Source organism: Lissotriton helveticus, chromosome 11 (genome assembly GCF_964261635.1).
Source record: "Lissotriton helveticus chromosome 11, aLisHel1.1, whole genome shotgun sequence".
NCBI classification, from domain to species: Eukaryota; Metazoa; Chordata; class Amphibia; order Caudata; family Salamandridae; genus Lissotriton; species Lissotriton helveticus.
In genome coordinates, this window is record NC_136072.1 from 1,111,451,331 (window position 1) to 1,111,464,639 (window position 13,309).

At 44.3% G+C, this 13,309-nt stretch overlaps 1 protein-coding gene across 1 annotated transcript in view; it reads left to right on the plus strand.

Moving 5' to 3' along the window:
- The window catches only part of LOC144791552 (uncharacterized), a 28,293-nt gene extending 24,143 nt beyond the window's left edge, over positions 1 to 4,150 (plus strand). The window contains exon 2 of the mRNA XM_078666269.1: positions 371 to 4,150. Coding sequence (XP_078522395.1) covers positions 1,215 to 2,663 — 1,449 coding nt within the window. The 5' untranslated portion in view covers positions 371 to 1,214 and the 3' untranslated portion in view covers positions 2,664 to 4,150. The remainder of the gene's footprint in view (positions 1 to 370) is intronic.
- The last annotated feature ends 9,159 nt before the right edge of the window (positions 4,151 to 13,309 follow it).

Below are 13,309 nucleotides of genomic sequence, written 5' to 3' on the forward strand. Positions count from 1 at the left end.
GCATTCTTCTGGAGTCTCATCTACAATGTAAGCATGAAACAATTTGTGCGTGCGTCTGCAGCTTGGAATCTAACCCAATAATAGAATACCTCTGTCCTGAATGCTTCATATGCATTGACCAGAAAATTAACATCTCAACCTGTTGCCGGTAGGCTGTGTTGTTATAATTTCATAGTAACTGCCTGTGTGCAAGTTTCTGAAATATTTAGAGGAGCTACTTGTACTTCAACGTCCTCTCCATGTTCGGACATTGTTAAAAATGAAAAAGTATTTTATGAAAAACAAATTTATTGAGTGTGAGGACACGGACTCTGTGGACGCCCACTCGGGGCACTTTTCCCCTCATTGCTCTCCTATTCTGTGTTCACAGAACGCTCATGACGAATACGGCCCCTTTAATTCCTGTGCCTGGGCCGGTCAGCTGGTAGGATCACGTGGTTCAGGGATTCTGAAAAAGAAAGACGCGAGGGAGACCGGCGTTCGTTTGGACCTGCCGGTGAGGAGCAGACGTTGGTAACGACTTTTGAAGTCCTCCGCTGGAACAACGCGTCGGAGGAGCCGGAATCAGCTGCTGCCGAGTAGTCTTCACTGCGGGACGGAAGGGCGGACGAACGAGGAGAAGGGGAGCCAGACCTTAGCTGGCAACACGCTGAAGCCCGCCACGGCCCAGGAGAAGGGTCGTGGCTCAACACGGTACGGAGCCGACTTGGGTTGTCATTGGGACGGACCCGGGTTTTTCGGGGAAGGCTGGGAGCGGCACGGGTGACAAAGCTTAAAAGCCCGCTGCTTTACCGCGCTACGCATTGGTGATGGTGGTGACTTCCCTTCACTTTCCCCGGCGTCCCGTGACATAGGAAGGAAGGAGAAACCCCTTCCTAATAGTTCTTTTTTTTTTCTTTTCTTCCCTTTTGGTCCGGTGCAACGAGAGCGAGTCCAGAAACGGGAGACGCTACCAGAACATAGAAAGCTGTTCTTTCCCCGAACTCTCTAAAGGAAGAGGACTACAAATCCCATAATCCCTGGGAAAAGACTTTGTGAGAACTTCTGATTACGTCTTTTGTATTAAGTTCCAATGAACAGTCCCATTCTAATTACGTCTTCTGTTAGAAGCCACAATAAATAGCAATCTGATTAAAAAGACCCTACCTAGTCCTGGTCTACTTCTCGCCCACTCCACATGTGGTGTCAGATGTGGGATCACAGTTCGCCTCACAATGGAGAATTTAATACAGCAGCTAATCCGTGGGCAAGAGAAGCTGGAATGGGCAGTAGAAAAGCAGATGACTTCTGCTCAAGCAGACCGGGAACTCATGAGAGACAGTCTGGCTAACCATGCAGACCACATGCAAAAAGTAGCAGATGACAGACGGGAGTTTACCACACAACTACAAATAAGGGCTGGAACTGGGCCAAACATATCCCTCCAGAAGTATGCACCAGGAGAAGACCCCGATGCCTTCCTTCTTAACTTTGACAGGGCGGCAAGGGCATCTGGGTGGCCTGAAGCTAAGTGGCCTTTCTTCCTAGCCCCACTTCATACTGGAGAAGCACAAGCTGCCTACCAAGTAGCTAACCCCAATAGCAATACTTCATATACAGAAATAAAAGACTTGATATTAGACCACATGGGCTTAGATGCAGAGGCATATAGGGTACGGTTCAGGAAGGAACGCGGCACCGCATCAGATAATCCCAAAACTCTGTATTTTAAGCTAAAGGCAGCAGCAGACAAATGGCTAGGACCCCGTTCCCAAACAAAGGATGAAATCATGGATATGAGTTATTTAGAACAGTTCTTGGAGGCCCTGCCATACCCCATTCAAAGATGGTTGAAACAACACAAGCACCTGAGTCCTGAACAGGCTGTAGAAATGGCTACTACATTTTATAGGGCACAACCTAGGGTCTTAACTTGGGACTCTGACAAATCTACAAAACCAGTGAGTGGTCCGGTGAAACCTGAAAAGAAACCACTGAAACCTTCGCTAGATGTAGTAAGGCCAAAAACACCCCGTTTAGAACCGCCTCCCCTACGCAATCCACAGTGCTTTGAATGCGGAGAATGGGGTCATATAGCACGTAACTGTCCCAGGAAGAAACCACCCGAAGAGCCGATGGATATCGGATGCATACCCCGTGCCATCCTATATTCTGCAGAACTTGGACCCAGTTTTCACGTAAGTGTCCATGTCAAGGGTGTGCAGGTGAGGGCCTTGCTAGACTCTGGGTGCAAACAGTCAATCATTCTCCAGTCCATTGTAGTACCGCTCCCTGAAGAGGTGGAAGACTCTGTACCAATTAGATGTGTCCACGGGGATGTGAAGGTTTATCCCGTTATCAAACTCCCTGTCACTCTTCCCCACGGTCAGACTATAGAAATCAGGCTCGGGGTTGTTCCTAGCCTACCTGAACAAATGATAATAGGGCAAGACAATCCCTCATTTCTTAACATGCTAAGAAACAAACTACAGAACAATCCTTCCACAACCAAAACTCGGCCTACTCTTCTAACCCAAGCTCCATGGGTCAGTGACCGGAGCTTTAGGTACGCACAGAAAAACGACCCAACCTTGCAATCAGCATGGACTCAAGCTCAACAAACATCCAATAGCTACCCGTCTTTTCAAATAAAACATGAATTGTTATATCGCATAGGGAAATAGGGGGATACTCCCAGTTGTTAGTGCCCCAAGCATTTCGTGAACAGGTTCTTTTTTTTGCTCATTCGCATCTGCTCGCAGGGCACAGAGGGGCCCAAAAGACAATGCAGATGTTGTTGCAACATTTTTATTGGCCTGGCATATTTTCCCAAGTCACTCGATTCTGCCAAGAATGCGAGGTCTGCCAAAAAAAGAATCCTTACAAACTCCCAGCAGTCCTGTTACAACCATTACCGATTGTGGGTAATCCATTTGAAAGAATCGGTATGGATCTAATTGGTCCATTACCTCGTACCAAGAAGGGCCACCTCTACGCTTTAGTTGTAGTTGACTATGAAACACGGTATCCAGAAGCCTTTCCTCTACGCTCTCCAACAACCCGAAACATTTCTGAGAAACTCGTGGAGCTCTTTTCACGGGTTGGTTTCCCTCGGGAAATACTGACCAATCAGGGCACTCCCTTTGTCTCTAAGTTGATGGGACAAATCTGTACGTCTCTAGACATTACACACATCAAAACATCAGTATATCATCCTCAGACGGATGGACTCTGTGAGCGTTACAACGCCACTTTGAAATTGACATTGAAGAAACTCCTAACTGTCGAGGGCAAAGAATGGGATCAGCTACTTCCTCTAGCTTTGTATGTAATCCGGAGCCAGGTGCAAGCCAGTTTAGGATGTTCCCCATTTCAACTCCTCTACGGGAGGGAGCCCAGAAGTCTTTTGGAGATTAAGAAAGAAGTGTGGGAACAGGAGAAAGAAGAAGATTCTAAAAATGTTCTTGAATATACCCAGATCCTCCACTCCCGGCTCCACAAACTAAGGGAATTCGCTGATTCCAACTTAGAGAAAGCTCAAAGACAACAACAAACCCTATATGATAAGGGAAAGAAGTGGCGTCACCTCAAGGAGATTGGGTGTTGGTCCTGTTACCATCCAACCTTGGCAAACCTCGGTTAGGGTGGCAGGGCCCATACAAAGTCACAGAGAAAGTGGGTCTAACTTCGTATAAGGTACAGATCAAACCTAGAAAGACCCAATTATATCATATAAATCTGTTAAAAAAATGGCTCCCCCCCCTCAAAATGTACAACACGTAGGTACTTTGTTGCAGGGTGACACCACCCTGGAAGAGTTAGTTATCAATCCAGATTTGACCGAAGAACAAGGCAGAACCCTTCAGGATACCTTGAACACCTTTTCCCATCTTTTTTCTAACCTACCTGGAAAAACAAGGTTAGCTGAGCATACCATAGACACCCAGGTTGGAAAAATAGTAAAACAGAAACCATACCGCATTCCAGCTGCGAGAAGGCAAGCCATTGAGGTAGAGGTTAAGAACATGCTAGACTTAGGGGTCATACAGCCCTCCAAAAGCGACTGGTCCTCTCCTATCGTGCTTGTGCCAAAACCGGATGGCTCAGTTCGCTTTTGCATTGACTTTGCGCAGTCAACTCTATTTCAAAGTGTGACTCCTATCCCATCCCTAGAGTTGACGAGTTAATAGAGAAATTGGGGGAGGCTCAATACATTACAACCCTTGACCTCACAAAAGGCTATTGGCAGGTACCCCTCAAACCAGAAGATCAGGAAAAGACTGCTTTTGTTACACCAACAGGCCTGTATGAGTTCACTGTCTTACCCTTTGGTTTGCACGGGGCACCTGCCACGTTCCAACGCCTTATGAACAAGGTGTTACGTCAGCATCAGGAGTACTCCTCCGCATACCTTGATGACATCGTCATATTCAGCCCAGACTGGGAAACCCATTTACAGCATTGTACCCAGGTTCTTGAGTCCCTGCAAGCGGCAGGATTACATATAAATGCTTCAGGAAGGTAAAATATCTTGGGTTCCTTCTGGAAAACGGTGTTATCGAACCACAATCTGAAAAGGTGAAGGCGATAGCAGAGGTCCCTTTTACATCCACCAAGAAAGAGGTTAGGGCTTTCCTGGGGCTCCTGGGATATTACAGAAGGTGCATTCCACAATATTACGAACTGGCTGCTCCCCTGACTGACCTACTACAAAAAAATGTTAAAAGTAAAGACTTCCAACACCCCTGCGAGGCCGCCACAACAGCATTCGTGAATCTGAAAAGGGCCATAACTTCTGCCCCCATTTTGAGATCTCCAGATTTCTCGAAGCCCTTCCTGTTACACACAGACGCTTCCGAACATGGGTTGGGGGCAGTGTTGTCCCAATTGACATCAGATGGCATTGAACATCCCATCCTTTTCATCAGCAGAAAACTCTTTCCCCGGGAGCAGAAATATCCTGTCATAGAGAAGGAGTGCTTGGCCATTAAGTGGGCAGTTGAGAAATTACGGTACTATCTGGAGGGGACCCATTTCCATCTTTACACCGACCATGCTCCCTTACAGTGGATGAGCCGCAACAAGGGCAACAATCCATGTATCTTGAGATGGTTCCTGTCCCTCCAACCCTTTTCCTTTGAGGTGGTCCATAGGAAGGGAATTGACAATGGAAACGCTGACTTTCTTTCCGGCCTACCTTTGTTCCCCGAACGTGAACAAACTGGGGTTGGGGTGTGTGAGGACACGGACTCTGTGGACGCCCACTCGGGGCACTTTTCCCCTCATTGCTCTCCTATTCTGTGTTCACAGAACGCTCATGACGAATACGGCCCCTTTAATTCCTGTGCCTGGGCCGGTCAGCTGATAGGATCACGTGGTTCAGGGATTCTGAAAAAGGAAGATGCCGAGGGAGACCGGCGTTCGTTTGAACCTGCCGGTGAGGAGCAGACGTTGGTAACGACTTTTGAAGTCCTCCCCTGGAACTACGCGTCGGAGGAGCCGGAATCAGCTGCTGCCGAGGAGTCTTCACTGCGGGACGGAAGAGCGAACGAACGAGGAGAAGGGGAGCCAGACCCTAGCTGGCAACACACTGAAGCCCGCCACGGCCCAGGAGAAGGGTCGTGACTCAACAAGGTACGGAGCCGACTCGGGTTGTCATTGGGAGGGACCCGCGTTTCGGGGAAGGCTGGGAGCGGCACGGGTGACAAAGCTTAAAAGCGCGCTGCTTTACCGCGCTACGCATTGGTGATGGTGGTGACTTCCCTTCACCTTCCCCGGCGTCCCGCGAAATAGGAAGGAAGGAGAAACCCCTTCCTAATAGTTCTTTTTTTTTCCTTTTGGTCCGGTGCAACGAGAGCGAGTCCAGAAACGGGAGGCGCTACCAGAACATAGAAAGCTGTTCTTTCCCCGAACTCTCTAAAGGAAGAGGACTACAAATCCCATAATCCCTGGGAAAAGACTTTGTGAGAACTTTCTGATTACGTCTTTTGTATTAAGTTCCAATGAACAGTCCCATTCTAATTACGTCTTCTGTTAGAAGCCACAATAAATAGCAATCTGATTAAAAAGACCCTACCTAGTCCTGGTCTACTTCTCGCCCACTCCACATTGAGATTCGGTTTGTTCAATATGAGAACATTATTTAATCCTTCCAGCTTGATAAAACCTACAGCCATTACATAGGACATACTTACTCAGCAGGGGCGGATTCCCTTTCCCACTACAGATGTCCCCTGTTAAAATGTGAGTAGGGGTCTCTGAGAAAGTACAACTGAACTACTTAGATTTGATCATCAAATAAGTGCCTAACCAACGTTGGTGGTGCCATGTCATGTAGTTCCTACTAATCAGTAGGATCTGTGCATTGTTTGGACAACATAGACTAAGGTTTTGGTGTCCAGACTGATTCCAGACACCCCACAGGATATGTTGGCCTATAGATCAGCTAGCTCACAATGAGTGCCACGATTACCCCCATAATCTTACCAGGGATTGAATGGACTCTGGCAACCACTGAACATGACAACCCTGATCACTCATAGATCGTGGAAATAGTGCAGAATCTTGCGCTCAGTCACTCGTGCTTACTTGCACTCAGAGAAGTATACAGAATACACAGTGAGCCGTTTTCAATACATTTATTGAACCAATAGCATGTGCTACAATGATTAGGAGACAGAAGCAAATAAAGGAGATTACAAGCTCCAAAAGAGTGAATAGTAGATACATTTGTACCATCATGCTGAAGCAATGAAAATATGCAGCCATGTATGCAATATGGTAATCAAACGTACTCTATGATGCCCACCCTACTCTGAGTGTACCTAGAGTGTGTATAGATGTAAAACCAAGAATCCACCAAGAGACAATCCAACACCATTACATGATAGGAATGAGTGAAGGACCCCATCTTGGTCTGAAGTTGGACACCCCTCACAGATTCTCAGACTGTTGCGTTGGGATTTCTCAGCATGCAAGTACATACAGTGCTAGTAAAAGTGCCTCCTCTCACAATCAATTGGGATGCCTATTGTTTATAATAAAAAGCAGCCTTCGCAATGGGCACTCTAGATTAGTGGATACTGGATATGAAGATAGCGCTCTCGCCCCGTGGATGAAGATAGGACACCTTTTGTACCTAGTGCGTAAAGAAGCCTAGTAAAAGATGTTCAAGAAATCAGCTAGGCAGCCTCCTAGGGCGGCATAGATAGACGCAAAACGATCACCCGTACTTCTAGGGTGTCTACCGGCGCTACAAAACACCCCTGGGAATAGCAGGAAACTCGGGAAACCACTACAGGGAAGGAACCAACTTTATTTTAACTCTGTTCCAAGTCCAGTGAGTTGGAGGTTAAGAAAGCACTGTATGTAAAAAAGACAACAATATAGGAGAGAGACACAAGCAGTGTGTAAGAGTGATCCTAGCAGTGCATGATTGAGTGATAGCAATAATATGAACATATAGTATCCCAACTGGTATTATTTAAAGACAATTATAATCGATATGTTAAAAACATTATCAGAAAGGAAAAAGGAGACTCATTCGAAGTTATAAATGTGCTCATGGCATCATATTTATCCAAAACAGGAAGTTACAGTTGTAGCAGCACTGTAAATAAATCAATTAGTACAACCCTAATTGTACTTGGTGCTCAAGAAGTGCAAGTGATGTGCACGGTGGCGACGCAAATGACAATGTAAACAGCAAAGGCGGCGCAAGGTGACTAGTGCAGGAATATATACAGTGACTTGAGGTAACAATATGGTTCCAGCTGAGTTGTGGTCTATTTGGTTCTACTATGGGCTGGCTATAGTTTTAGATGAACCACATTGTATGTTCGCACCTTCGATTGCGCTGCTTGGTCGACGGCGTTTCGATCCCTGTAATTTGGGATCTTCATCAGGACTGGGTTGATTGATGGACAGTGCTGCTACAACTGTAACTTCCTGTTTTGGATAAATATGATGCCATGAGCACATTTATAACTTTGAATGAGTCTCTTTTTTCCTTTTTGATAATGTTTTTAACATATCCGTTATAATTGTCTTTAAATAATACCAGTTGGGATACTATATGTTAATATTATATTATTCACCCCAATCCCAACGTGGTTGATGGGTTTTTGCTACTGGGGTTCATACATGAGTGATAGCAAAGCATTAAAAAGAGAGCAGGTTTACTGGCATGTTTCCCCTTGTTACCAATTTCTTTGTGGCAGAGTTTTACAAAAAAGTTTTATACATTGTCTGACAGACAGCATTTCATGACTCTCCCTCGTGACTTTTTTCCCTTTTTGAAACACCTTGATCCTCAATTTAGGGGTTCCCTGAGTAAAGTTCTTTCAAATCCAGCACTGGTGATGTCTATATTATAGGACTACAACCTTCCTTGGCTCTTATTCCTAAGTGTAATCTTCAATATAAATAAAAATGTACATGTTTGTTTGTTCAAAATTGCAAATCTCCGAAAGTTCTTCACCGGTTGCTTTGAAATTTTGACACAACGTTGGATTCGAATATGCGCGTGTTTTTATATACACAGCGTTGGATTCCAATACGCGCATGTCAAATATACACATGTTTTTAATCGAAAACCCGAACAAAAACATAAAAATATCAATGTTCGTTTGTTCAAAATCTTAAATCTCCGAAAGTTCTTCATCGATTGCTTTGAAATTTTGACACAACGTTGGATTCGATTATGCGCGTGTTTATATATACACAACGTTGGATTCGAATACGCGCTTGTCCAATACGCATCTGTTTTTAATCAAAAGGCCGAACAGACCCTATCAATTTGCTTGCTGCGCAAATCTCCGAAAGTTCTTCATCGATTGCTTTGAAATTTTGACACAATGTTGGATTCGAATATGCACGTGTTTTTATATACACATCGTTGGATTCCAATACGCGCGTGTGAATACGTGCATGTTTTTAATCGAAAGCCCGAACAGAAACATAAAAATGTAAATGTTCGTTTGTTCAAAATCTTAAATCTCCGAAAATTCTTCACTGATTGCTTTGAAATTTTGACACAACGTTGGATTCGATTAAGCGAGTGTTTATATAAACACAACATTGATATTGAATATGCGCATGTCCAATACGCGCGTGTTTTTTAATCGAAAGGCCGAACAGACCCTATCGATTTGCTTGCTGCGCAACAACTACAAGGGACGCATAGAGACAATAGTCTACATATATTAGGATGGACAGTTGGTGTCAGGATGGCAGACGGGGAAGTGGGTGGAGGGAGAAACTGGTTCACTTTGCAACATTAAGAAAGGACGCATAGAGACAATAGTCTACATATTATTGGATGGACAGTTAGTGTCAGGATGGCACACCGGGAAGTGGGAGGCGGTAGGGGGGAGGAGTTGGTTCACTTTGCAACATTAGAGCGTGCGTATATATACACAACGTTGGATTTGAATACGCGTGTGTACAATACGCGCGTTTTTAATCAAAAGGCCGAACAGACCCTATCGATTTGCTTGCTGCGCAACAACAACTACAAGGGACGCATAGAGACAATAGTCACAAGAACATATTGTATACCCACAGGCATTGTGAAATTTAACATATTAGAAACGTGCGCTTACTCGTTTATTTCTCTTCCATTTAACCAGATTGAGCCACAGCAAGTGTGGCCGGGTACAGCTAGTGCATAATTTATATAGTAACAAAGCAGCATAGCATAGCAGGTCTGAACAGTACAGGATGGCATCTAGTTATACAGCATTGACTAGCATAGCATTATAATAGACAGAAATAAAACAAAACAGCATCAGTTTAATGTTGCCCTAGATCGCACTGCAGGACCTAGCTAAGCATCACATGTGCCATAAAACGTGAGCACAACACAACTTGATGTGGATTGTGTCTCCGAGCTCCCCCCCCCAAAAAAGGGGGTGCATCTCCCCCTCTGTCTCCAAAGCTTCTTAGTACATGTCTCCTCTGCGGAGTGGGTGAGGCGGGCGGAGCTGGGTACTTCTGGAAATGGAATGAGAGGAGAGCTTGAAGAGTGGCAGGGAGAGAACGAGAGGCATGAGACACAGAAAAGGAGGGGTGTTTGAGAAGTGAGAAAATAGGAAAATGTAAGATGAAGAGAGGGATTGAGGAGAGAAGTTGTGTAACTGGTGAGATGAAAAGAGAGGTGGGCAGACAGGAAGGAAGAGGAAGCACATGTGAAAGATAGGAGGCAGTTAGAGAGACCCAAAGGAAGGAAGAGCAGATACCTAGTTGGAAATGTGAGGGGAAAGACAGCAGGAAAAAGTGAAGGAAGAAGGAGCACAAGGAAGGCGGGAAGGAGTGACAGAGAGGGAAGGGCAGGGACCAACAAATGAGGTGAGGATTTTCTCGCATATATAGAGATGTTATAGACAAGCCTTGCAAGCAGTTCACCTCCAGGTGCTTGTTGATGACCAAAATAAGTAAAAAAGCTCTACAGCAAGCATCATAGCGCTGTTTTTTGTTATTGTAAATGGAGGCTTAGCAATGGGGACGAGTGGAGGAGAGGAGACACAATAGGGACAGTAGGAGGAGGGGGAAAAGGGCAAGAAAACACAGGCAACGGAACAGAGAGGAAGTGGGTAAGTAACAGGGAGAAAGGGAGGACAGGTAGGGGCTAGCACATTTGATGAAATTGGGCACCATGCTGAAAACTGAAGCAGCCACCCTTGTAGGTTTTATGGCATGCACTAAAAATGCTGGCATCTTGAAGATGCTGTAGAGTAATGCAGCAGAGGGGGAGTGGAAGGGGCTAGAATGTATGTTTCAGGACTTTTTTTTAAATAATATGCTTGACAGTCGAACAGAATTTAAATAAAGGTTTTTTGTTTATTTATAAAAGTAGCCCTCGCTTATAATATCCCCCCCACAAAACGGCTGAAATACTCAATGGGTTGGATGTGGTGGGAGGGACAGATGGGAGCTGAAATAAACCACACAAAAGATCTAGCAGAAAATAAATACCAAGCAGGAGGGAGGAGGAGAAGGTAGGTGCAGCCCAAAGAGAGGGAACCAGTGTGGGCGTGAGCGAATTCCAGAGCCTGAACAAGCAATAATAAAGAAAGAGTACATGTAAAGTAATAAATATCATGACAAGTAAAAGCACATGTAAGAGAGACAGTCCTCATAGGAGGTTACAAAAGTAGAAAAGGAGGGAATACTGAGCATATTGCCCTAAGGAAAGCAGCCATTTATGAAGGACCATAAAAGGAACCAATTAGAAAGATGAGAGGTGCCTAACGCCCCTATTCCAGATACACCATGTCTCGAAGAGGTAGCGCAAGCACTACCTAGACGAGACATAATAAGCACTCATGACAAAGTCTGCTCCAAGACAATTTCACTCTGCCACGCCAGATTCAACCAATGGCAAAAAAAAGCTTAATCATGCATTAATAATCATCAGAATCAAAAAGGCCAATCCGCATCAGCTCACAGAGTTATACAATCTAAGAAAATTCTATAAAAAATCTTGTGGGAAGATTCCAGTTTACAACAGGATCTGTAGTGGCAGAAACGTATTAAAGCCTGCAAAAAAGGCAACTTAAAAACTTAGGCATATGGTCAATAGCGGTAACAGATCTATGAAGCCACTTCATATATGCTATATAACAGAAACTGACTGGTTCAAACATCTAACACTAATTCAGAGGCAGGTATCTGGAGATAGAGATGGAAAGGGGTACAACCAGTCATCTAGGGATATTTGTGGAAGCAAGTCAGCCCCCAATATTACAAAACAGATTTGTACTGTCATACGACAAGGCTGACAAGATGGTGCACCCAGCCCTAATGGAATCCCTCAAGCCCTATATAAAAATGACTTTGAGTTTTGGGCAGAGAAATTGAGCATATGATTTAATTATAGTTTGCAAACCAAAATAATTCTGGAAACCTGGCGAGGTTCGATAAATTGCTAGAAATCCAAGGGTGAAGACAGAACAGGCTAGGAAAATTATTGTCTGATAGCGCTATTAGGCGTCAAAGCTAAAGATTTTGCTACAGTCATTTAGAAAGATACTACTAGATGGGCAGAGGAGAAGAAGCCAATTCCAATAAATCAGTCTGGCCTTGTAAGTAAGTAAGAAATCGTTTATTGTCTGGTCATTAAAGGTCAATTAAAACCTTTACTATTTCTCATAAATGAAAAGTTATAGCAGCAAAGTTCATTATTTAAGACTAGTTAAAATACCATTTCATAAAACATCTGTGCATTATGCCAACATCAATGATGCAATTATCAATAATTGTTGTCTAATACAGTACATTGATAAGGGGTTTCAAAGTTTCAGTATATTGACGGATTTTCAAATGATTTGCTAATACTGTCCTTTCTCAGTTCCTGAGAATTTTTAGGAAGGAAAAGAAAATGTAGATGACTTAAAATTTGATAAAACATGTACTCAGGTCTCAGTGGAGGGATAAGTGTGCAATTATAAGTTGCTTTATGGACAGCTGCAGCAGTATGTTGCTGTTGACTGTTTTGCTGGAGCATATGTTGTCCGGGTGAGGGACAACCTAAATATGTGTTGTTTTCTGTGAAGTGACACTTAAAAAGTCATTTTATTGCAGTGCTAAAGTGTTTAACGACCGAGTTTCTCCCCTACCGCTTCCATAGATTGCACAAAGCGGCATGCTAGCTGAATGTCTCCACCTCTGAGGCATGCCATCATAGCTTGTCTACAGGCACCTTACTTACGAAGATTGGCTTCAGTAATTGATGTTGTTCAGCTTGGAGTTCTCTGCAGATGCACAAAAGGTGTAATACACTTTCATTGGCTCCCACACATAAACGGCATGTTGTCTGACCTGGTGATCGTTTCCAAGGGGAAGGAAATGATGGTAAAATGTCCATTTGGAGATGAAGATATTTTTCTTTCTTCCTCCTATTGAAACCTGCGCCTAGGTAAGGTTGAGGGGAGGACTTGACATAGCTTTGCACAACAAACCCTCTGTGGATTCTTTCTATGAGTGCAGCCTTGTCTTCTAATAGGGATAGTTTTTTCACTGTCGTATTTACAATTTGTTTAAAACAATGGTAGGACCCTGAGGCAGACCAAAGTTCCTCCAGACCCAGACGCTCTTTTTGTGCTATCAGATAGCACATAGCTGCGCAGTCCCTCTTTCGATGTATTCCGTTCCGTAGGCAGGTATTCAATGTTCCTGCTTCGGCCCTTTTGCTCTTGTACCAGTGCTTGACATATGCTCCTTTGCGGGCTAATTCTTGGCTTTGAAGGCCAAATTCTGACCTTATTTGGGCCAGTGGAACATACTTAGGTCGATTAAAAATCATTCTGGTCGCTCTTGAGACAGTGCTGTC